General features: G+C 43.1%; 1 protein-coding gene across 10 annotated transcripts in view; it reads left to right on the plus strand.

Annotated features, from left to right (window-relative positions):
• Positions 1–24,343, plus strand: part of PRRC2B (proline rich coiled-coil 2B) — an 83,260-nt gene that overhangs the window by 18,894 nt on the left and 40,023 nt on the right. For all 10 annotated transcript variants that reach the window (XM_063432456.1, XM_063432462.1, XM_063432461.1 and 7 more), the window contains exons 2-5: positions 15,539–15,708; positions 16,578–16,755; positions 23,370–23,472; positions 23,798–23,870. In XM_063432456.1, the coding sequence (XP_063288526.1) occupies positions 15,594–15,708; positions 16,578–16,755; positions 23,370–23,472; positions 23,798–23,870 (469 nt within the window). In that variant the 5' untranslated portion in view covers positions 15,539–15,593. The remainder of the gene's footprint in view (positions 1–15,538; positions 15,709–16,577; positions 16,756–23,369; positions 23,473–23,797; positions 23,871–24,343) is intronic.

Below are 24,343 nucleotides of genomic sequence, written 5' to 3' on the forward strand. Positions count from 1 at the left end.
CCTGGTTTGCTACTCATCTCTTATGCATCTGGGGAAGGACATCAGCTGATATATGAAGATCGTGGGGATAGCTTGAAAAAGCTTATTTTTCAAACGTGATTACAGCTAGAGCCTGCTATTTTAGGCTCTATACATCGTGAGTGACCGATTACCTGTGTCATATATATTTGATGCTTTATATACAGTATTATGCTATGTATGCATCATTATATTTTTCAGGTTAACCTCAAGACTTACTACTATTAAGTGTGTGTGTGTGTCTCTCTGGTTTGAACCCCCCACATTGTTTTATTGTTGTTTCACTGTTTGTTAGTGTCTTTTAGTGATTTTTAGACACTGGGGGTAGTTGCTGTCTTGTACTATTTAGCGCCAATCCACCTACACTTTTTAGGGGAAAAAAATGTTCTTGTTTTATACTAGTTTTAACCCCTTAAGGACCAAACTTCTGGAATAAAAGGGAATCATGACATGTCATGTGTCCTTAAGGGGTTAAACTAACTGCTTGGGTCACAGGTCCAATCAGATCACATTTGTTAAAAAAACCTTAGTTGATTTCTGGTAGCGCCTAGTGACAGCCACTGGAGATGCTTCCTATTTCACACACTGCATGGAGACTAATTTATTCAGTGCATATCTATATGGGAATGCATTGGATTGGCAGAGATCATCCAGGTTGACCATTTTAATCCATTCTGTAGGGACCCCTAAATATCTAGTCCTATATTCGTGTTGGCAATCTTAACACCATAGTGTTGCTTTTAGGTGTGTGTGTGTGTGTGTGTGTGTGTGTGTATATATATATATATATATATATATATATATATATATATATATATATAGAGGTGTGTGTGTGTATATTCAAATTTTTATAAAATGAGACATTGAGGTCTCTGTTTTTTTATTTTTTGGGATGCAATCTTTTCGCTTAATTTAATTTTTTTTGAGTGTGTATGAGTGGAAAGTTATTTTAAAATATGCTGCTGGTGTTAAATGCCTAAACTTGTACTTTACTGCATACATCTGTGTAAACCTCAGCTGTCACACCTAGTCAGTACAGGAAGGTTTGTTTAGTCTGCTTCCCCCAACAATACACCATCTTGTGTTTACTATGGTTCTCTGTGCTTCGTGTTCAGACTTGCTCAGTGGCTTGAGGTAGTCTGCATACCCTAGTACTCCACTTCTTATGTGAGTAGATAATTTTCATTTAGGTAAAAGTGGATTGTGAATAGGAATGTAACAAACCTTAACTAAAACAACTGACTTGGGGTTATTACGTTATATTTTTATTATTTTGGAGCAATGGATTCTCCTGTTTCAATTCTTTTTTTTTTTTTTTTTTTTTTTATAACCGAACTAAATGGTTTAAAAAGACTTTTTTAGGGAGACCAAGAGAATACTTGAGAAACGGACAATCGCTCAAATACCTTGCCCTTCAGTGGGTCCCCGCTCAGTTCTCAAGCTGGTTTTAGCTCACATTGTGCCAGTTAAGAATTATTTTTTTTTTTTACCCTCCTCTCCATTAAATTGTCTGAGGGCTGGTGTCTAATTACACCAACTTAAATGCATTTGATGGGTTTAAGACTGCATTGATCTGCTTTATTTTTGCATACAAACTATTAGCCCCACTATTCACATCAGAAAAACACATCCTTGTCATAGTTGTCACTGACCGACAACACTGAGTGATTTTGAACAAAGCAGCAACCTGCTTTAGAAGGAGAGGACACCTGTGTCTGTAGTTTGTCTGCAACCAGGTGGTGGATTAAAAACAGCTCACGCAGTGTTGGTGCACCAACACAACATTTTTAGGTGTGGTTTTACACCAAAGTTGCTTCCCAGGTGCTCATCCCACACTGTCCCTCCCCCCATTTTCTGCTAGTCTCTTGTACTGAGCAGAAAAGGGAAGCATTGGACACTGGTGATGGGCAGAGATCGTTAGCTGAGGCTCTCAGCGCGTACGGTTACTTGCAATGGGCAGCCAGTGATTGGCACAAAGCGTACTTTATTGAGGTTGTTGTGTCAGTTTCTTATGCAACTTTTTTTGCACGGAAGTATGTTTTATAAAAAGTAGTTGTGTGGTTTCTCTATGTCCCTCCATATTATTTTAAACAAATCTGACACTCCAAAAGCAGTCACTATTTTACCATTTCAGAATTGATTTCAGATATATGGGTTGAGAATTTGTATAACTAATTTAGAATTTAACTCTGCTGTAGGGAGACTACCCCAGCTTATGTCAAACTGCTTCAGAGTGGTTTGAAAGTAAAAATGTGGGACTGTCCCACCGACTCATAACACCGGAATTACGGTGAGCTATACAAAAGGAATTGTTTGTTACGGTGTTTGGAGTGTCTTTACTACCCATATTTTAATACATTATCTAGATAATTCATTAGAAAAGACAAAATAATGTATAAGCAATACTGTTGCATCTTGTCAAGAAGCGGTTATTGGGATAAGTTGTTCTTCATATAGGATGCATTGAACCACTTGGTAAACTGATGGCGACCATACTGCTGTCTATACATTGCCAATTTCACTCTTTGGTCACCTATGCTAAACTGTTTCCTTTTAAAATTGCTGCACTACTAAGACCCTCTCAGAGCTGAGAATAGACTTGCAAATGCAAAGTTGTTATGGTGCTTAGTGTTCATTTAAGGTGCAGTCTTTCAGTGAAATCTCTAGTTAATTTTTATTAATTCTCAACAATCGCTAGATGTATTAGCTTTTTACCCTGTCTTGTAATGAAGCTTTGAGGTTTTTTTTTTTTTTTTAGCAAGCTCTGCTCCTTCCCAGCAGTTCTAGCTCTGCCTTAACCCTGCATTTGCCACATTTGTGGGCATGTAGATTGTTTTGTATAGCCTGTCAGAAAGTTTTGGAAGGCTTTCCCAACAGCTGTATAGCCCCTGTTGACATACATGTTGTGGCTTTATTTCTAGCTCATCAGTCCGTGTGTGTGTGTTTTTTTGCAGACGTAAGTGCTGGCTTGGAATGGAGGGCTAATATAGTGTTATATTTTTAGCAAGGCTTCTGCGTTCTCTTGTGCGTAATAGCTTCATGAGGAAAGTAGGTGCGTCTGTGGCTTGCCTGTTATTGTAGTATTTTGCCCACAAGCAAGTTGGGTCTAGAGGGCCTAAAAGCTTATAGCTTATGTCACTCCCTGCAGTGTATAAGAGCTCTTATCTAAGGGTTACCACGGCAATGCTCTGATACACTAGAGTTATGGCTGTACCAGCCTGCTTTCAATCTCCATCATGAAGCTAAATGGTCTCGCGATAACTCGCCCATTACTTGCAAAAACGGCATTTGCCAGGTCTTCAGGAACTTGGCAAACTTGCATGCAAAACGCATGCGCACTTGCCGACAATGAAGCAGGGCTAGAGTAAACTGTGAAGACTGCAGTATCCCTATCAGACAGACATCGGCATAGTCTATTTAAGCGATGGTGAACCTATAGTACACGTGCCACAGCTGGCAAGCCAAGCCCTCTGTGGGCACGCAGCAATAGGTAGACCTATTCAAGCGCCGGCCCTGCTGGGTGCCTTCACGGACGGGGGTAATAACAGAGATTTCCCTCACCCGTCTGCAGGGACATTGCTGGCAGGGGAGGGAGAGGAAACTGGGGATTCTCCACTGGACCCCCAGGGCTTCACAATCAATATTCCCCCATCCCGGGGCAAAGGTAAGAAGGGAGGGGGGATATAAAGCATATCTTTTTTTTATTTAAAAAAAACATTGTTTTAATGAGCCCGCAACTACACACACGCTACCCCCACTGCACACCCATACACACTGCACCCTCATATACACACACTGCGCCCCACACACACTGCCCCCACTGTACATCCATACACACTGACACACACACACACACACACACAGTGTTCCCACTGCACCCTGTCTATATACTGCACTCCCATGCACACGTTACACCTCTAGTTCGGACAACTGTATGAGTTGTTTTTTTCTAAACTTAAATCTCAGTATTCAGGTTTAATTGCCGTTTTGGCACTTTTGAGGGAAAAAAAAGTTGGTTTATAGTACGTTTTGGGCACTCTGGCTAAAAACTGTTCGCCATTACTGGTCTATACTGTTGGTAGGCTAGGGAGCGTGATTTCTAGCTCTGCTCTATAAGGAAATTATGTGAAAACTTGTGAGGAATTTAATAATTTGTATGTGAAAAAGTGCATGACAGTTGTGTTGTCCTTTCATTTCTGGGGAAATGTTTGAATTTGAACTGCTTCTATAAATTAATGGGAGCAACTGGCAGATTACATAACCTATGTCCGTTTTAATTTTTTCCCCATTAGAATAATGAAATGGTAAGTTCCTTTTTTAAGGAAATTCTGAGCTTCTAGTAAGGATTGGCACATAACCTTTAATGAATGTACTAGTAAAAAAAAAAAAGTTACAGGGAATCTCTGTGCACCATAACGACTTCATCAGAACTAATGCATCTAGTCCCTTGTTCTAGTATATTTGTATAACTTTGACATGTTTAGCACAGTTCATATGTTGTATTGAACTCACACCCCCAATTACTCTTAGCCTGTCACTGATATCGAAAGCTATAAAGAACGTTCACTTCTGCAATATGGGACCTATAATACAGTGAGAAATGGATCCCGTAATGAGAACTTGGACTCTAAAGAGGGACAATTGGGGAGGTATGGGTGTATGTATCATTTACAAAGTAGCAAATCTAACTCTCAAATTGTTTATAATTTCATACTACTGTTAGAAACTGCTCCTAGAGATTACAATATTTGCATAATTTGTTTTTGTATTTGTACTTCTGCAATGCTTATCTTCGTAGGGAACGAGTTTATTTTAATGTCTTGTTCAGAAAGGATCGCTAGCGATTTCTCTGCAGCGAGAGAGGAAAGTGCTTTGGAGGCTTTCCACCCACCTTGGGAAAGCAGACTGATCACATGTAATTTGAAGACTTTTTTTTTTAATTGTCCCCAATGTGATTTAGACAATCATATTTGTAGGAATAAACACAATCCCTTAGAGAGGGCAGGGTGGTTTACTACTTGCATGAAAATTTCTCACTATGGTGATTTTGTTAGGGAAATGTATTTATTTTATTCTTTGTGCATTGTATGTATTCTCATAATTGTCACCGAATTTAAAATGTATGCAGCAAGGAGCACTGTTTCACAAACCGCTGTTCTGAGGATCTGCTATTCCTCATTTGATTTCATCTTGGCTATCTAGCTTCATTGATGCTCCACTTTGCTTACTGCTAAGTTATATAACCTGTGATACGCATGGGAGTAAAGGGCTTAATGTATTTAGTATGTTTGTATAATCGACATTGGTATATCTAAAGCACTGTTTAGCTTAACCCACAGAGTGAACCCACCCCCATTATTCTTAGCTGGTCACTGGTGTTCAGGGCTACAGTGGTAAGTGTGGAAATTCACATCTGTATTATAGGAGCCATAATGAGTGGCTGGAGTAGTACACAGTGGAAATGCGGCAAACAAAGCAGCATCAATATGCATATATACAGCAAAGATCCGGCACAGCCTAGTACATTTTGACAGGATTAAATCTTTTTTTTTTTTTGGTAAAAGTATAGTAAATCCTGACTAAGTCTAAGCAGAAAGCATATAACATGTTTCCTGAAGGTGATACAGTTACAAGATGCAAATGGGTAGTAAGTATACAACTACTGTTTTTCGCTGTGTAGAGGCGGAGACTGCTCCACAGGTACATTCACTTATGAGATAAAAAAAGCGAGCGCGGGGAGATGATGTTAATGAGGGAGCTAGCTAGGCCGGGACATACATGCCCCAGAATCATGACTTGGAAATAATAAGGCAACATAATAAAAGTATCTAACAATATAAAAAAAAAAGCAGGAAAACTGATCCTTCTCATACAAGCGACTACACTCAGGTGACTGCCACACTTAATGCGCCGCTTTCCGGAGGCTTAAATGGAGTAATGTTAGCTGGATCCCAGAAGGTGGGTGTGGGTGGAGTTGTAGTCTGAAGCCTTAAGCGGACAAGACTGCATCCACCTCCGAGACATCGGTTACTTTAGGCTCGCTGTTAAGATGGATAATGAGGGAGCGTGGATAGCCCCATCTATATTTCAGGTTATAGGTAGACCCGACTATGCCGCCATTAAGGGTTGGAGAAACTCGGTCCACCGCAGAGTGGAATGTGAAAGATCAACGAAAAGGTTAGTACCATTTCCTCAAAGCGATAAGGGGTCTTCCCTTAGTGGCCTGCAAGAAGACTGCCTTTTCTTGCTCGTCTTGAACTTGACTACAATTTCTCCAGCAGTCGAGGCCTTGCTGGACTGAGGTATGGACAGACGGATCATGCCATCCAACTGGATGCTCTTTGACTGGACATTTTTGGCCCTGTTGCCTCCTAGACAGAGGCTGAAATGTGGCAGCTCAGCCGTTGCAATGCTCCTTTGAAACACCCCCGATCTTCAAATGCTTCCACCTTTTTACGCCTGACATCCACCTGCACTTGAGTTATAGCAGCGGATAAGGCTTGCCAGAAATTCTCCTCTGCCGGTGGAGAGGGTTTGGAGGGACCCTGGTAGCTTAAATCTTCCTTACGGTGTAGAGTTGGTCCCTCTGAGGTGTCATTGAATTTGTCCAGATCTGCCACCATGTTTGGCCTATGCACACCACGCAGCCTCAAAAAAGTTCCTGAAAGCGGCATAAACTGGCCAACCCGGCCTCAGCTTTTTAGATTTGCGCCCCATCGCATGTACAGCACCGTGAGGGGGTCCATCAGATAAGTTTGTCCTGTCGGTGGCTCCAATATCGCCTGTTTACTTATTTGCTGTTGGAGCACCGTAGACATGCGTCTACTCCGTTCAGGCGCAAGCTCACCAAACCCCCACCCCTCCTAAAATTGGCTCTTGTATGGGTAGGAGTAGTCACCAGGAGACTGCCCACAAAAATTGGGCCATGTAGTAGCACTACCTTCAAAGAGGTTTCTGTCTGGAAAGAGTCTAATGAAGGCATTTTGATCTATTACATAACCCTTGAATATGCATTCCTGGGCTAATGCTGTGTGCATAATTTAGGTTGCTGTCATAAGTCTGTTTGGAACCACTACTTTAACCTGTGCATACACTAACCATATCATCCCCTTCAGAGAGTGGAGATATGTTTTCATGTGTATCTGAACTGTAAGGTTATTCACTAAAGTATTGCTGTGGTTTCTAAATTAATTTAAAACTGTAGGCCAATATAGAAAAACTGGATAAGGCAATCTTGCAGAATATTACCAGTTCTTTGTGATATTTAGGCCCAAATAGTTTCACATGATAGTGAATAATCCTGCTAGATTGTAAACCTATAAAAGGAATTATGGTATTTATAAACCATACGTTTTTTTTATTATATATATTTTTTTTTTACACAATTGACCGTAGGATGTTATCGCCAGTGCGTAGGGTGTTATCAATATCTGAACACAGGTGAGTAAGTTCTAGGATATCCTGTGACTCATACAAGTTTACGATGTTTTTCCTTTTCATTTCTTTTGAAGGGTTATTAAAGCTGCTTACCTTGCACAACATTTATTGTACATGTCTTCCCCTGAGGGTTGAAGACCTGAAGGAGTTTGTCTTTGTTGGTTCGTTTTTTTGTTTTGTTTTTTAAGACCCATATTTCCTTTTTGGGGTTGATTTGAGACTGGTTTCTGCCTCTAATTTAGCCACCCATTTTTGTAATGTATTTTAAGGGAAGAGTGTAACTACTTATCAGGAATTGGGTTGGGGGATTTTAAGAGATACTTTACAATTATTTATATAGCGCCAACATATTCCTCAGCGCTGAACAATAGGCAAGCAACCACTAAATTCTAACAAAACATGATTGTCTGACAGGAACAGAAGGTGAAGAGGGTCTTGCCAAACAAGCTTACAATCGAAAGGCAGCTTTGGTGTATAGATCAGGGCCATGCAGTCTCACTGTTCAAATATCTGCCATTTAGGAAATAAACCACTTTTTTTTTTTTTTTTTTTTTAAATATACACCCATATCTACACCTGGCTGTGACTCACAGAGCCTCCAAATATAGGAGGCTGGTTTAGAATTAGAATGTAGCATGGGGTGGGAAATTCTAAATTAAAGGAACACAATGGTCACCTAAATTACTTTAGCTAAATAAAAGCCGTTTTAGTGTATAGATCATTCCCTTGCAATATCACTGTCATTTAGGAGTTAAATCACTTTGTTTCTGTTTATGCAGCCCTAGCCACACCTCCCCTGGCTATGATTGACAGAGCCTTCATGGAAAAAAAAACTGGTTTCACTTTCAAACAGATGTAATTTACCTTAAATAGTTGTATCTCAATCTCTAAATTGAACTTGAATCACATACAGGAGGCTATTGCAGGGTCTAGCAAGCTATTAACATAGCAGGGGATAAGAAAATCTTAATTCAACAGAACTTGCAATAAAAGCCTAAATAGGGCCCTCTTTACAGGAAGTGTTTATGGAAGGCTGTGCAAGTCACATGCAGGGAGGTGTGACTAGGGTTCATAAACAAAGGGATTTAACTCCTAAATGGCAGTGTATTGAGCAGTGAGGCTGCAGGGGCATGTTCTATACACCAAAACTGCTTCATTAAGCTAAAGTTGTGCAGGTGACTATAGTGTCCATTTAAATAAACTGCTATAAGGGATTTAAAAGAAAATAACTGTCTGTCTTTATCTCTGTCTGTCTTTATCTCTGTCTGTCTTTATCTCTGTCTGTCTTTATCTCTGTCTGTCTTTATCTCTGTCTGTCTTTATCTCTGTCTGTCTTTATCTCTGTCTGTCTTTATCTCTGTCTGTCTTTATCTCTGTCTGTCTTTATCTCTGTCTGTCTTTATCTCTGTCTGTCTTTATCTCTGTCTGTCTTTATCTCTGTCTGTCTTTATCTCTGTCTGTCTTTATCTCTGTCTGTCTTTATCTCTGTCTGTCTTTATCTCTGTCTGTCTTTATCTCTGTCTGTCTTTATCTCTGTCTGTCTTTATCTCTGTCTGTCTTTATCTCTGTCTGTCTTTAATCTCGATCTCTCTCCAACAAGCGGCAATCGTTCCAAGACAAGTGTGATGTACAGTAAAGCATTATAAGGCAAAATGACGGACAAGCCCTGTCACTAGCTCATAGCATGTAACCGTACGATATTATTTGAAAACAAGTTCTGCTGATTTTAGAGTAAAGATAGAGATTGCAAAGGGAAGGAACAGGAAGAAAGTAGGAAAAAGGGAAGTTAGTTTTGCAGAAGGCTGAGAACTGACCCTGCATATTATTCATTAAGGTTGGGGGCGGTAGGGTGTTGGGGCCAGAGTACCTTACCCAATGCCCAGGCTACTATCGAGGGGACTTGGGCTACTTGCTCTATCTCAGTCCCTCCTCCAACGCCCCTGGCGTAAACCTCCCAGGATGACCAGGCCTCCATAACACCCCGGACTCTATTGGAACTCATATAAGCCATTTTCTTGTAGACCCCATTTGTTGTAACCTGTTGAAGCACCTCCTCCCTTCGCGGAGCCATGGTAGACTTCCACCTACTGGCTATTGATAAATTCGCTGCTATTAGGATGTGGAAGGCGAACATACTCTGGGGCTTCGTTAGTGCCTGGTTACTGTCGATATCACTGCTGCTATCCCCGTCCAAAATTGGCATATTTTCGAGCACTCCCACCATATATGTATCACCGACCCTTTTTCTAGACCACAACTCCAACATTTGTTCGAGGTGTGTCGAAACATATATGCCAATCTAGTCGGGAGCAGATACCACTGTGTTGCTATCTTCCTCAGTGTGTAATGCACTTGGTGTATTTTTTTTTTTTTTTTATGAATGGTAAAGGCCTTGCGCCACTGTTCTTGAGGGATGTTGCATCCTAGATCTTTTCCCCATTCCTTAGTGTAGCTCGGTAAAGGGGATTTTGTGTTGTACAATAGAGCGTCGTAACATACCGAGATGCCTTTCTTTAATGGGTACTGGACCGACACACATTTTTTCTATGATCGATAGATTGGAGGTCTGTGTTTCATTAGGAACGTTGCGTTTCTGGTTTTGCCTCAGGAGAGTGGATCTCAGTTGGAGGTAAGACAGGAATTGCGTGGGTGGGATGTCATGATCTTTTTGTAGCAGTGTAAGCGGTTTTAGGCTAGATCCCTCCCACAGGTGGATTAAGTGCGTCTGTTCCCTATCCTCCCATCCCCTGCTGTCAAACATGGGTATCATGTGTTTGAATCATTTTAGGGGTGTGGCCAATGATATTGGGCTCCAGATTGCTATTTAAGTCCTATACCTGTCCCAGGTGCATGCCATAAGGGCAGTAGTAGGGAGAATGTCTGTTGCGAGTGGTCTATTGGACTTCGGTATCCATAGTAGGGAGGGAATACCCCCAGGTGGTGCCCAGTGAGATTCAATCTCCGCCCATTCTGGAGATGCCTTGGGGTCTATGGTTGTAATCGCCTGAGCAAGCAAGGAGGCGCTGTAGTATAATACAAAGTATTTTCCCTTAGCCATACACTTGGGAATCCTCGCTTTACGTCTCCCGTACACAAACCGGTTCACTTGTTTCTGAATCGAGGGTGGCAAAGCCAACGGTGATCTAAACCTGAATTATAGCTTTGGAAGAAGTATCATCTTAAATGCCGCGATGCGGCCTATCCACGTTATTTGTTTATCTTTCCATTTTTCTAAGTCTGACCGGATTGTTGTGGCGAGTTTGCCGTATTTCGTCGTGAAGAGGTCTTTTGGGTTTTTGGTGATCTTCACCCCTGGGTATATGATGTAGTCATCCCTCCAGTCGTAGTGGTATGTTTTTTTGTTTTTTCTTTTTGTTTTTTTTTCAGAAGTTGGGTCGCATCACGTCGTGTGCTTGTGTATGGATAGAGCCTGGGTCTTGGTCGTGTTCAGTTTGTAGTATGAGTATTTACTGTAGTATCGTCGTTGGGGCAGGGATGGAGGTCAGGGGTTTGCGTGAGTGTCAAGAGTACGTCGTCTGCAGATAAACTCAGTTTGTGTCTTTCTCCAATTTTTATGCCGATAATTTAGGCTGCTGTCCTTAATTGTATGGCCAGTGGCTCCAAAGCCATTAAATGCAGAAAGTGCGACAGGGGACATCCCTGTCATGTGCCGTTATTTGGAATGTGGAATCAGGCAGGAAGATGTTCCGTAGTTGGCTATAATTCTGTCAACAACTAGAATATTCTGTCTTGGTGGGGTCGCTACTAACCACACTAGTAGCTGCACAGATGTAACGTTCTGGTGCAGAGTTTTTATAATGAGTGTCCCTAGAGATTACGAGCCAGAGCCAAAGTAAGACACATACTTTCATTACATTTGCTTTGACGTCTTGTATTGCAGTAGCATATGGGTAAATCTAAACAGAGCTCAGCTCCTTTTTTAATTGATCTGTTTACTAGTTCAAGATATTGGTCATGGGGAATATTTTGAAATTGCAAACATCTGCACTTTCCAGCATACACGTTTTAACTGGTGGACTATGCTCTTGTCATTAAACCCCCCTCCTCCCCCCTATTAAACAGAGTAAGTAATTTTCATGACCCACAGTCTATTTTGTTACATTATTATTGATTTATTAAGTTGCGTATTTCTCTGTACCAGTAACGCTCAATGCCATCATCTCTACTAAAGAGCCTGCAGCAGTGTGGAGAATCCGGTTTATCTAGCATTGACAGCTGAAGGCAGGCCTACTGTCACAAAATCGGTGGAATATTCCATTTTGTAATGGGATTGATTCTTTAAAGGACACTACAAGCAGGGTAACCACTAATGCTCATAGCTTTTCAGCTATTTCTTGATCTGGCCAGGATGCACTGCTGCAGCTGCAAATCCCAAGAATTTGCAGTTAATTCAGGAACTTAAAATACAACTTTGCCTTTAATTTTCTTGCTTGCATTATATATATGTATATATCATTCATACAGAATAATGAGGTCAAATTGTGCCAGCCTGAGTTGTCCCAAATATGGTTTATGTTGTGATTCATTTATGTATAAAAAATGTTAATCTCCATCTGTGGTGCTATTTCACATCCCTACTGAAGATCTTACCCATACACATTTGATTTTAAATTGTGAGATGTAAGCGATCTAATCTTTTCCCCTTGAGAATTTGGATTGTGGGGGTGGTAGTAATGTCTTCTGGCTGAGACGCATACTGCTTTTATCTGGATAGTTTATATCCTAAAAACCAGGTGAATGCTGTGACCTGGGGTCCCCCTTTGTCAAATTGCTTTTTTTTGGAAAGCTTAGTCAAAGTTTTGCATGCTATGTACAATGTGTATTAAGAGCACATGGAGTGCTTGAATACCTTTCTCTTAATATTTGATTGTCCACCATAGACTAAACTCATCTGTTTAACAATGCACCTACAAAGCAGTACATTTTGTCCGGTTCTGTGCGATCTGCTTCAGGTTTGATGGGAAGAGTTTCCTTGCCTTTCTAAAGCTCATGCTTATGGAAACCAAGACTATTTTGACACACATTCAGAGTATTTCAAGGTGTTGGCTCATCACAAACTCTATTTGTATGTTTTTTTGTTTTGTTTGCTTTCCTGATGCTGGTTATTTTCTAATAGGCCTGAATATTGACAGCATGAACATGGTGCTGTTTGAAATCCATACTAAATTTGTCTCAGAGATGCAATTGTAAGTGAAGTCACACTCACCTGGTATTTCTTGACGACAGGCTTGTCACAGAAAGCAAAGGGTTAATCAGCGTGACTGGTTTTGTGCTATGCACAGTATTGTGGGTGTCATGGTGCACATCTACACACCAGAACTTATTTTAGGTATAATTTGGTTTAAAAGAACCATATAAGTTGTACCGGAAGTCTTTTAAATTGTACAGTTGTTGTTCCTGCTGTACCTGTTACCTGTTTTTTGCAACTGAAACTCCAGATTCTAGAATTCTAAATTGAAACTGAAAATGTGGTTGTGTCCCTTAAAAGCCTCAGCAGGTGGTGGGAAGAAATCAAGCAACCTCTGTTAAAGGGACACTCCAGGCACCCAGACCACTTCTGCCCATTGGAGTGGTCTGGGTGCCAACTCCCACTACCCTTAACCCTGCAACTGTAAATATTGCAGTTTTCATAAACTGCAATATTTACATTGCAGGGTTAGCTCCTCCTCTAGTGGCTGTCTACTAGACCAGTGCTCCCCAACCTTTTTATCGCCGCGGACCGGTAAACATTTGATAATTTTTCCGTGGCCCGCTTGTTTTGATTTAATAAGACAAAAAAAAAAAAAACAGTCACATATATTAAAAAAACACGCAGACACATACAGTCAGAAAATCACAAACACAGTCACATAAAGACATAGACTCAAAATTGTGTGTATGTGTGTGTGAGCGGTGCAGTGTGTATGTGAGGGTGGCAGTGTGTGTGAGAGTTGCAGTGTGTGTGTGTTTGGGGCAGTGTTTGCGGGGCAGTGTGTGTAGTGTGTGTATGGGGCAGTGTTTGGGGGCAGTGTGTGTAGTGTGTGTATGGGGCAGTGTGTGTAGTGTATGTATGGGGCAGTGTTTGCAGTGTGTGTGTGGGGCAGTGTTTGGGGGCAGTGTGTGTATGGGGGCAGTGTGTGTAGTGTGTGTATGGGGGCAGTGTGTGTAGTGTGTGTATGGGGGAGTGTTTGTGGGGCAGTGTGTGTAGTGTGTGTATGGGGCAGTGTTTGTGGGGCAGTGTGTGTAGTGTGTGTGTGGGGCAGTGTGTGTATGGGGCAGTGTTTGTGGGGCAGTGTGTGTAGTGTGTGTATGGGGGCAGTGTTTGCGGGGCAGTGTGTGTAGTGTGTGTATGGGGGCAGTGTTTGCGGGGCAGTGTGTGTAGTGTGTGTATGGGGGCAGTGTTTGCGGGGCAGTGTGTGTAGTGTGTGTATGGGGGCAGTGTTTGCGGGGCAGTGTGTGTAGTGTGTGTATGGGGCAGTGTTTGTGGGGCAGTGTGTGTAGTGTGTGTATGGGGCAGTGTTTGTGGGTGTGTATGGGGGCAGTGTGTGTAGTGTGTGTATGGGGGCAGTGTGTGTAGTGTGTGTATGGGGGCAGTGTTTGCGGGGCAGTGTGTGTAGTGTGTGTATGGGGCAGTGTTTGTGGGGCAGTGTGTGTAGTGTGTGTATGGGGCAGTGTTTGTGGGGCTGGGTGTGTAGTGTGTGTATGGGGGCAGTGTTTGTGGGGCTATGTGTGTATGGGGCAGTGTTTGTGGGGCAGTGTGTGTAGTGTGTGTATGGGGCAGTGTGTGTAGTGTGTGTATGGGGCAGTGTTTGTGGGGCTGTGTGTGTATGGGGCAGTGTTTGTGGGGCTGTGTGTGTATGGGGCAGTATTTGTGGGGCAGTGTGTGTATGGGGCAGTGTGTGTAGTGTGTGTATGGGGGCAGTGTGTGTAGTGTGTGTATGGGGCAGTGTTTGTGGGGCTGTGTGTGTAGTGTGTTTGTGGGGCTGTGTGTGTAGTGTGTGTATGGGGCAGTGTTTGGGGGCAGTGTGTGTAGTGTGTGTATGGGGGCAGTGTGTGTAGTGTGTGTATGGGGCAGTGTTTGTGGGGCTGTGTGTGTAGTGTGTTTGTGGGGCTGTGTGTGTAGTGTGTGTATGGGGCAGTGTTTGTGGGGCAGTGTGTGTAGGGCTGTGTGTGTAGTGTGTGTATGGGGGCAGTGTGTGTATGGGGAGTAAGGAGGGTAGGGAGGCTTTTTTTTATATATTTAATTAAAAATAATATATTGATGTCCCCCCTCCCTTCTTACCTTTACTGGGAGGAGGGGGGACATTTCTTAGTCCCTGGTGGTCCGGTGGGTATTCCCTGGTGGTCCCAGTGGTGGTGAGATGAACTCTAGCCCAGTTACAGGGCTAGAGTTCACTCTCGCGAGATTTGGAGCGTTGCCGTGGTAACCGCGGCAACGCTCCAAATCTCGCGAGAGGAGGACCCGGAGGAGCTGCAGGTAAGAGCTTCCGGGTCCTCTCTCACTCCCTCCCCTGCCGGCTGTCAGCAATGTGCCTGCGGACCGGGGAGGGAGATCTCTGATCTCCCCTCCGGTCCGCAGGCACATTGCAGGGCTGGCACTTGGGCAATGCCAGCCCTGCATTAGCCGGCAGGCTCGCACACCCCTGGGCGGCCCGGTACCGTTTGATCCACGGACCGGTACCGGTCCGCGGCCCGGGGGTTGGGGAACACTGTACTAGACAGCCACTAGAGGGCACTTCCTGGTTTATAGCCCAGATTTTTTGTGCTATAGCGTCACTGGACATCCTCACGCTATGTGAGGACCTCCAGCGTCGCTAAATTCCCCATGGGAAAGCATTGAAAGCATCTTTCAATGCTTTCCTATGGGGAGGTCTAATGCGCGTGTGCGGCTTTGCCGCGCATGCGCATTAGGTCTCCCCCGCCGGATGATGTGGGCAGACCCTGAACCAGCGCCGAGGGACATCGGATTTTTTTTCCTGGCACTGGAGAGTTCCTTTAACACATCACATCCTTAATATTGTATACATTGTGTTTACATCTGCTGCAGTTGTTATAGAATTATTTTCTTTATCTCCCCCTGCAGGCAGATCGGGAAAGGTGCAGAGAAAAATTTCCCTACTAGATGACATTTCATCGCAATGTCCGATCGTTTGGGGCAGATATCAAAGGGAAAGGATGGGAAAAGCAAATACTCGTCTCTCAACCTGTTTGACAAGTATAAAGGGAAGTCAATAGAAGCCATCAGAACTACAAGTAGGTGGTCTTTCAAAAGTAAAAATGAACAGTCAAAGTACCATAACCACTTCTGCTTCTTAAATAGTATACGGAGCCTTGAATTCTTCTTCTTAAACTTTTTATAGGTTTTGTCATAGTTTTACATAACTTTAACCACAAAAAAAACACCTATGCATGCCAGAACAGCCAGTAGTTTCACAAGATACATGAGTTTGGCAGAATAAACTACACAAAGGATTATTTTACTAAACTGAGAATTTTCAGGAATTCAAAGTGAATTTAAAATTTATGATGAAAATGTCTTAACTGGAAATAAGTCTTAAGCCAGCTATGCTTAGTTTGGCTACTTTAGCCTTAAATTTGAAATTCACTTGGGGTTTACTTTGAATTCCCAACAACTCTTACTTTAGTAAATAACCCTCTACTAAATTGAGCGTTTTTAAGCTCCTTTTGTGATTTTTCTTGAATGAAATGATTTGTGACGTTATCTGCCAAGGGCCATATAGCTTTCAGTGGAAAGCCAAGGTGTGACCTTTATGGCATTGATTGCTGCTGTTCAGGCATTTTATGGCATATTAAGTGTTTCCGTTTAAAGTAGAGGACTAGGATTGTCTGACAATGCATTATGGAGATAAGGGGTGACTTAAGTGGTCATCTTCAACTTTAAAATAAGTCTGTTGTCTTGCATTTGTCCATTGTTGACTGTGTACCTAGGGGCTACAATCCTGCATTCATGCAATTGAATATGGATCTGAAAAATTGCCTGCCCCCAAACAATTGGTCTTTTTTGTGCATCTTTGTGGAAATCAATGCACATTATAGTAAAGTTAATAAACCTTGGGTCAGTAACCGTAACCAAATTGCATGTTTGTGTCTCTCTCTCTTAGTTATACCTAGACATGGCTTACAGAGTCTTGGGAAAGTTGCCGCTGCCCGGCGTATGCCACCTCCCGCAAACCTGCCAAGCTTGAAATCAGAAAACAAAGGAAACGACCCAAATATATTTATAGTGCCCAAAGACGGAACGGGATGGGCAAACAAACAAGAGCAGCCAGACCAAAAGAGGTGAGTACAGGGAAAGGTGTTTTATAATCACCTGTAATTCATAGTAACCTTTTATGTGATGCTCTGATTTTCTGTGTGTGAAAGACCTGGCAATTTACAACATAATACAGTTTGGTGCGATAACAGCCATGGACACAATGCATTGAAGCAGATGCATTGTTTGTTTTTCCAGCTCTGCAATTTTATTTTTATTTGATTAAAAAAAACGCAGATAAATCAAATGGTGTATCACATAGCCACTGTAAATAGCCAATCACAAATGTGCTAACTAGCTCCCAGAAATCCACTGTTTAGCGCAATAGAAATGCTTCTTTGAATGGCCTGATGGTGCTGAACGCACCACTTTAATGTCAAGATGTCCGTTCTGCCTCCAGCAACTTTGTTTTCTTTTCAGATTGTTTTATTTATAAAGTGTCAGCTGGTTTAGTGCGCTTTTGGTTGGAGTTCCCTCCAGTGTGAAATTTGCAGTAGCTCCGGCTCTCGCTAGGGAGAGTAAATCTGCATGCACCGCACGTCTGAGGTACTAGGCTGCTGTCTGGTTTGTGAGGAATTGAAGGGTTTTGGATGACAAAGAAACTAGGTCAATGGATTTCACAAATGATAGACTTTTTGCATTTCTCAAACCTCACCCTGAATGGTAGATTTCTTTTTTTTTTTTTTTTTTTTATAAAGCTATGGTTGCCCTTAATCCTTAAGTAAGTCAATCTAATGTTTTATATTTGACTGTTTTGTTAATTTTTTTTTTTATTTTTTTTTGACAATCTTTGTCACAATATATTTTCACAATAAATTAATTATGCTGTTCAGAAAACAAATGTATACAGTTCGGTTACATTTAGACAGTTAAGATGATCCAGTATCTGTCAGATGCAGTAGAATAGCGTTTGGGGTGGATATACATCTAGAGTAGTTACAGATTGGCATCCTGTGGCCATTAAACATAGAATGTGGCGGCAGATAAGAACCATTCGGCCCATTTAAGTCATTTGTACATCTCTGGACTCTCTGCCTGTCGCTTTATCAGGTATTTCATTTCAAGAGTGGGTTTAGGTTTAAACTGTATGTATCGGTGTTGCCTAGTGTAGTGCAGTAGTGTGTTTTTTGATATGTATGGCAAACAGGGAGACTAGAGTATTAATAGAAGCACACTGGTGGCGCTCATTGTCTTTTCTGCACCTGACGTCTTCTCGTCTGGAGCAAATTGTGATGGGATATGCATTTAGGCTTAGGGGTACACCGGTGAGCTGGGCGTTCTTAGCAATGTCCATATCCTGTATGTCTAAGGGGCGTTAGTGGGTGCTCTGAAGGCCGCGGGTCTTGCACTGGGGAGCTGCAGGAAAGGTAAGTAACCGCTTGCCACCGGGCTTGTAATGGGCCTGGCGGTCCTGGGGGGTATTATCGGCAATATCGGTATCTATGTTGGCAGATACCGATTTTGCCGAAAATACTGAATATTAGCCATAATATCGGTAAAACCGATAATCGGTCGATCCCTAATATGTACCCAATCTGCTACCCGGAGTCCTGCCAGGTTTGGGTTGTGTGTGATAAGGGTAAGTGGGTTGGGTGATGTAGTCAGTTGTCTTTTTAAACATAGCGTACACTAGACGCCCAGTGTGGCGTCCATCAAAAGGTTATAAAAACATAGTGAGCTCAACGGTTCTGTTCCCAGCCAGAGCGCAGATGGGATCTTGCCCTCTGCCTGTTGGGTCTCTAGAGACACCCATAGTTTCTTTGCAGGGTACGTGTGCCAATCTAGGCATCTATGCAGGTGGGCAGCATGATAATATATTGTAATAGATGGGAGACCCATCCCTCCAGCCACCTTGGGCAGCTCCAGGAGGACCCGCCGAAGTCTAGACTGGCGATGGTTCCACACAAACTGCCGTATCGCCGTGGGTACAGCGTCGCATATCTTTTTGGAGAGTGTCCAGCAGGGGAAGATAGTTTAAGCCGGTACAGTTGGGTCAGGTGCCTAGGTTTATCCGTGCACCACCTGAAGGGGAACTCTGCCCAAAGGTGTGTAGGGTCAAGTGGGCCCTGTGGCAGGTGGAGCGCCTCCGACTTGTCAAGGTTCAATTTCAGGTTGGAGACCATGCCGAACCGCCTGAATGACTCCAGCTGGTTTGGCAGGGAAACCCTGGGCTGCTCCAGGAAGAAGAGCATATCATCCGCGCATGCTGCGACCCGGTGCTCGCCACCGCCCGAGACGAAACCCGTAATACCCCCGTCCCTTCTGATCGCCTCCAGAAACGGTTCGAGAGAGAGAGGGCAAAGAGGAGGGGGGGGCAGGCGGCACCCCTGACTGGTCCTATTGCATATCAGGAATGATGCAGTTAATGCACCGACTCCCATACATTGCAGTACGGCTGTCAAGTACTGCCAATCTACCTGGTCAAATGCCTTCTCTGCATCCGGGGAGAGAAGCACCAGTTCTTTTTTTGGTTGACCGGGCAGCATGAATAATGTTGAGGGCTCTGATGGTGTTGTCGCGTCCCTCTCGGCCCGGGATAAAGCCAACCTGTTCGGGGTGGATCAGGCCAGGGAGGGTCCTCGACAAGTGAAGGGCCATCGCTTTTGCGAACAGTTTGAGGTCCGCATTCAGAAGCTAAATGGGTCGATAGCTCGAGCAGCTCATTGGGTCTCTTCCTTCTTTTGGTATTATGGTTACCACCGCAGCCAGGGAGTCTATGGAAAACTGGCCTCCTGTGTGGATTGAGTTTATCCCCTTCAGGAGTCTCGGCAAGAGATCTCGTTACGTACGTAGATATGTCAGGGGTAGGCCATCCATGCCTGGAGCCGGTGGGCTTTTGACCACTTGAGAGCTTCAGTAAGCTCTTCGATTGTTAGCGGTAGTCATAGTGCCTCCGCCGATAGTGTCCTCGTAACATTGTGTGCGAGGTAGTCCGTGATCAGGAGTTGCCGCTGTTGTGCAGCGTTCTCTTGGCGTGTTTGGGATAGATTATACAGGTCTGTATAATAGGAGTGGAATGCCTGTAGGATTCCGTCCGGCAGTCGGGTCTCCCCTGTGTTGTGCATTCTGATTTTATGGATATGGTGCAGTCGTTGCCTGTCTTGCTGCTGTTGGGCCAGTAGTTTCCGGGTTTTGTTATAATGTTCAAAGAAAAATCGGTTTGACTTTCTCAGTGTATGTAGGAGGCCCTGGGCAAGGAGGTCTCGCAGCTGTCTGCGTGTGTCTGTCAGCTGGAGGAATGTATCCTCTGCTAGCGTGCGTTTGTGTGCTTTCAAGGTCTACGATCCTGTGGACCAGTGAGGCAGTCTTTCTCGCATGTGCTTTCTTGCGGTGCGTGCACATTTTTATATAGGGTCCTCTGATCTCACACGTGTGCTTCCCAGACTGTAGACGGGGGGTGTCAGGTGTGTTGTTGGTGTCAAAGTATTGGGCCAGTTCGTCCTCATCGATTCTAGTTCTACTGGGTCCGTTAACAGGTTCTTATTAAGCTTCCACTGGCGGTCCCTGGGCTTAAAGAGGGGGAATTGCAGTGTGAGCGAGACTGGCGAATGGTCAGTGCTAACCATGGTCCTAATGTCTGAGTCGATGAGTAATGGTAAAAATTCTTGTGCCAGAAAGTAGTAGTCGATTCGACTATAGTGTTTGTAGACAATCTACCAGGCCCAGCAGCCCCAAGGATTGTCTAACCAGGTGGATGTGTCGGTGCGGGAGAGAGCTAGTTCCCCTGGAGGTATTTTGTCGTGGCATGTTAATGTCGTCTGCAACCAGTAGAAACCCTTCCTGAATTTCTCCAATCGGGACAGCGTACGTGTCAGGAAGGCATGTTGGTTCTGGTTCGGGCTATAGAGGCATGCGAAAGTGTACTTGTGATCAGCTATTGTTCCCTTAAGGAAGAGGTATCTGCCCTGAGGGTCTGCGAGTGTCTCTGTGCATACCAATGGTATGGTGTTGGCGAATAGAATGGCTACTCCCGCCCTCCTGGCCTCGTTGTGGTTAGCAAAAAAGCCCATAGGGAATTAGTGTTTTTTAAGTAAGGGGGCGTCAGGGCCTCGGAAAGGAGTTTCCTGGAGGAAGGCTATGGAAACGCACTCTGCCCACAGGCTTCTGAGTAGTTGGGAGCGTTTTTCAGGGACGTTCAGTCCCCTCACGTTATTAGTCCAGAACCGGAGTTGGGCGGGTGCGAAGCCAGAGTCAGTCATTCTGGGGCGGCGGAGGTGGGGCGGCTCCGCTCCTTCAGATGGCTTGCATAGAGAAGGAAAGCTGCAGAAGGGAGGCAAGCCACAGAGAAGAAAGAGGTGGGGTGAAGGCTCAGGGGGGTAGGCAGGGCTATGAGCGCCCTATATTTGACTTTTTGTTTGTGAGTAAACATTGCCATTTATCTGCCAGTTTTGTTTTCATTTTTCAATGGGAAATCATTTAAAAATACACACGTATGATGGGCAATATTTGTATAAATAAAATGAGACCACACAATAACCACAGACAACGTTTGCATTTTTTTCAATGAGCTTGGCCCCATGGTGTTTGTTCAAAGCTTAAGGGGCATGCAACCATAATTTCATGAACTTGGATCTTTAAAACTTTTTTAACTTTATTAACCACCAAATAGCCAGTCAGTTTTAGATGATGTGACCGCCGTTTATGTAAATCTATTAACTTTATTAACCATCATATTGCCAGTCAGTCTTAACTAACCTTGACCCTGAGGATGACTTTTTGCCCCAATGCTTCATAACACCATGACAATATAGTTAACTAAAATTAAAGGGAGGCAGGGTGAGTCCTGCTTCAATACACTGACCGGATTAAACTTGTGCTGCTGCTTTGTATACTGTCCCAATTTCCTGTGCATTTACTGCTTGCGACCTGTAATCTATTCCAGGCCAGCTCTAGCCCTCAACAGCTGGTTCATCAATTCTGCTCAGATACTGGTCTACCTGACCGACCACATAACAGTCAAATCCCAGACAAGGCAGATTAACACCTTCATTGCCACCATACATATATGCCACAGTGCTTAGATCCTGTGGCTTCTATTTTACCTACCTAGTTTGGCAACTGGTTGAAGCTAACACGCAGCAGCTCCTGTGGCTCTGTGGTTGCCATTCTATTGAGACCCCATACACCTATTAACCCTCTGGCTGTTCGCCCGCTGCAGGACTTTGTTCTACCCTCAGAAGGCAATGGATGGCATTGAATCTGGGATAGGGTCTTATTGACTGATTGGTACTTGGCCAAAAACCTTTCTCCCAGCGGACACTCTACTTTGTAACTTAGTTAAACTCATTTTGTGCTTACTATATTTTATTACTTTGAAATGTGCAGCCTATTATTTAATGCTAATCTGATGGATTTTTAAAATCTTTTTCTGGATGCTATACTTGTGCAGATGTTACCATATTTGCTATTGCTTCGGGTCCTGCTACTTGATGAGAATCTGTGAATGTATCACTGCACAATAAAAACAAAACATGTTCTCTGTTTCAATATGTATACCCTACTCTTATTCCTATGTTTAAGTCAGATTCGCCTTGGGTTTCTCTTCTCCCCAGTGATGCTGTTTTTTGTGCCTATGTCATAAATACTAATAAAGCTTGAATCTTGTATCATCACATGGATTTGGCATTCTCTTGGTATGCATATATACATTGTGTCCCCTTCTCGGGCTTTATAGGTTTTTTTTTGTTTTTTTAAAGGAACGCTATATTGTTAGGAATACAAAGTCCAGCCTCCCCGCCATGTAAAGTTTAAAAACCCCTTTATATACTTGCCTGATTCAAGCATTGGTGTCCCTCTGTGCTGGGTCAGATTCCCCCTCTTTTGACATCAACTGATTTGGGGGTTGAGGGTTTCATGTGCATCAAGTGCCGCTCACATTACGCCTTCCCCACAAGAAAGCATTGATTCAGTGTTTTCCTATGAGGTTTTTCAATATGCTAGATGTCCTCCTGCAAAGCGTGACGCCCATGAGCGGCAGTCTTAACACTGCAATGTAACCTTTGCTATTTCTCTAAAACTGAAATGTTTTACATTGCATAGATGAAGGAAAACTATACTGTTAATAATACAAAACTTTATTTCTAACCGTAAAGTGCCCTCCTATGCATCCCTAGATGTCCCTTGGCGCTAGATTGCGCTCCACTGTTGCCATCAGCCAATGTGAATGGTGTATTGTGGATAACTAATATCTTGTTTGTGACCCACCATGTCTTATCTTGCATGTTGTGTTCTGTGCATTCATATGTTTTGTGTTTGGGTTCTCTGCAGCGAACATAGTCGTCAATGTTGAATTTACAAAAGAAATAGTTGTTTTTACAATATACTGAAAGCTCTATAGATGTGCAAATAAAATACCAGTGTGTGTGTGTGTGTGTGTTTTTTTTTTTGTCTCTGTTATAAAATAACTTGTAGATCATCATCTTTCACTGCAGCTCACAGTAGTGGTTATGGTGCCAGGACTACCCTGGTGCCCCCTCTCCTATTGTTGTAGGTTTGTCTTTGAAGGATGGTTGATTGTTACAGTTGTTAAGCCAACTGACTTCTCTAAAACGATCAGTTATAGATGTAATGGGTCTATCTGCTTATACAATTCTATGGAATGTATCCCTTGTTTCTGCTAACATGCACATGTTCTCTGTAGTTCCACAGTGACAGCTCCTGTGCCGCAGGAGTTGCTGCCGCCGCAGGGTTCGCAGAAGTCTGTCTCCAATTTACAGAAACCGAACCCAGTGACAAATCCAGAGGTGAGACTCACACTGATGTTTAGATGCCAAAGTGCTTTGATTGTGACCATGCTTCTTTTCTTTATAAGTGCAGCCAAAAACACTATAAGAACATTGAGAAAAGAAAAATACAAAGTCTGCTTTCTGAACATTTTAGGATGAAAAGTGCTAAATGCTAATCTGATGGAATTTTTTTATCTTTTTCTGAATGCTATATGTAGCTTGATTTATTTATTTTTTGTCCAAAGACAATGAGACATGTGAACTATTAAAACTAAAGTAAACCTGAATAAAAAATATTTAGCATATAGTGTGTTTTAATATAATATTCTTTTTCATTTTACAGAATATAAATTTAGTGCCAGGTGGGCAAAAGTCATGGGCACAGCTGAATGGAAAGCCAGCAGGACAAGAAGGTGGTAAGTGTCCTGTAATCCAAGTCAGAGGTGCACTTGCTCTCAGCAGACACTGCAGCTAGGTCATAGTCTAGTGCAGGGGTTCCCAATTCATTTTTCCCATGGAGCCCTTTGACATAGTGTATCAATGTGTGTATGGGGGGGGGGGGGGGGCGGGGGTTGTATTGATGTGTCTCTGTGTTTGTATGTTATGTGCCGGTGTACGTCTCTGTCTGACACACAGATCCACACACTGGCACATAGTGTAAAATACACACACAGTGACCCACAGATACGCGCACACACTGAAAGATACACAGTGACACATGGATATACACTCAAATGCACAGTGACTCATACACTTACACACAGATACTCACTGTGACACATTAATACACACACTTAGATACACTCAGTGACATACACACAGTGACACAAATATTTCACACACGTGCCATTTTTTACATTTGCAGTAACCCTCTTGTAAGCATACCTGT

The sequence above is a fragment of the Pelobates fuscus genome, chromosome 9, assembly GCF_036172605.1.
Source record: "Pelobates fuscus isolate aPelFus1 chromosome 9, aPelFus1.pri, whole genome shotgun sequence".
Taxonomy (NCBI): Eukaryota; Metazoa; Chordata; class Amphibia; order Anura; family Pelobatidae; genus Pelobates; species Pelobates fuscus.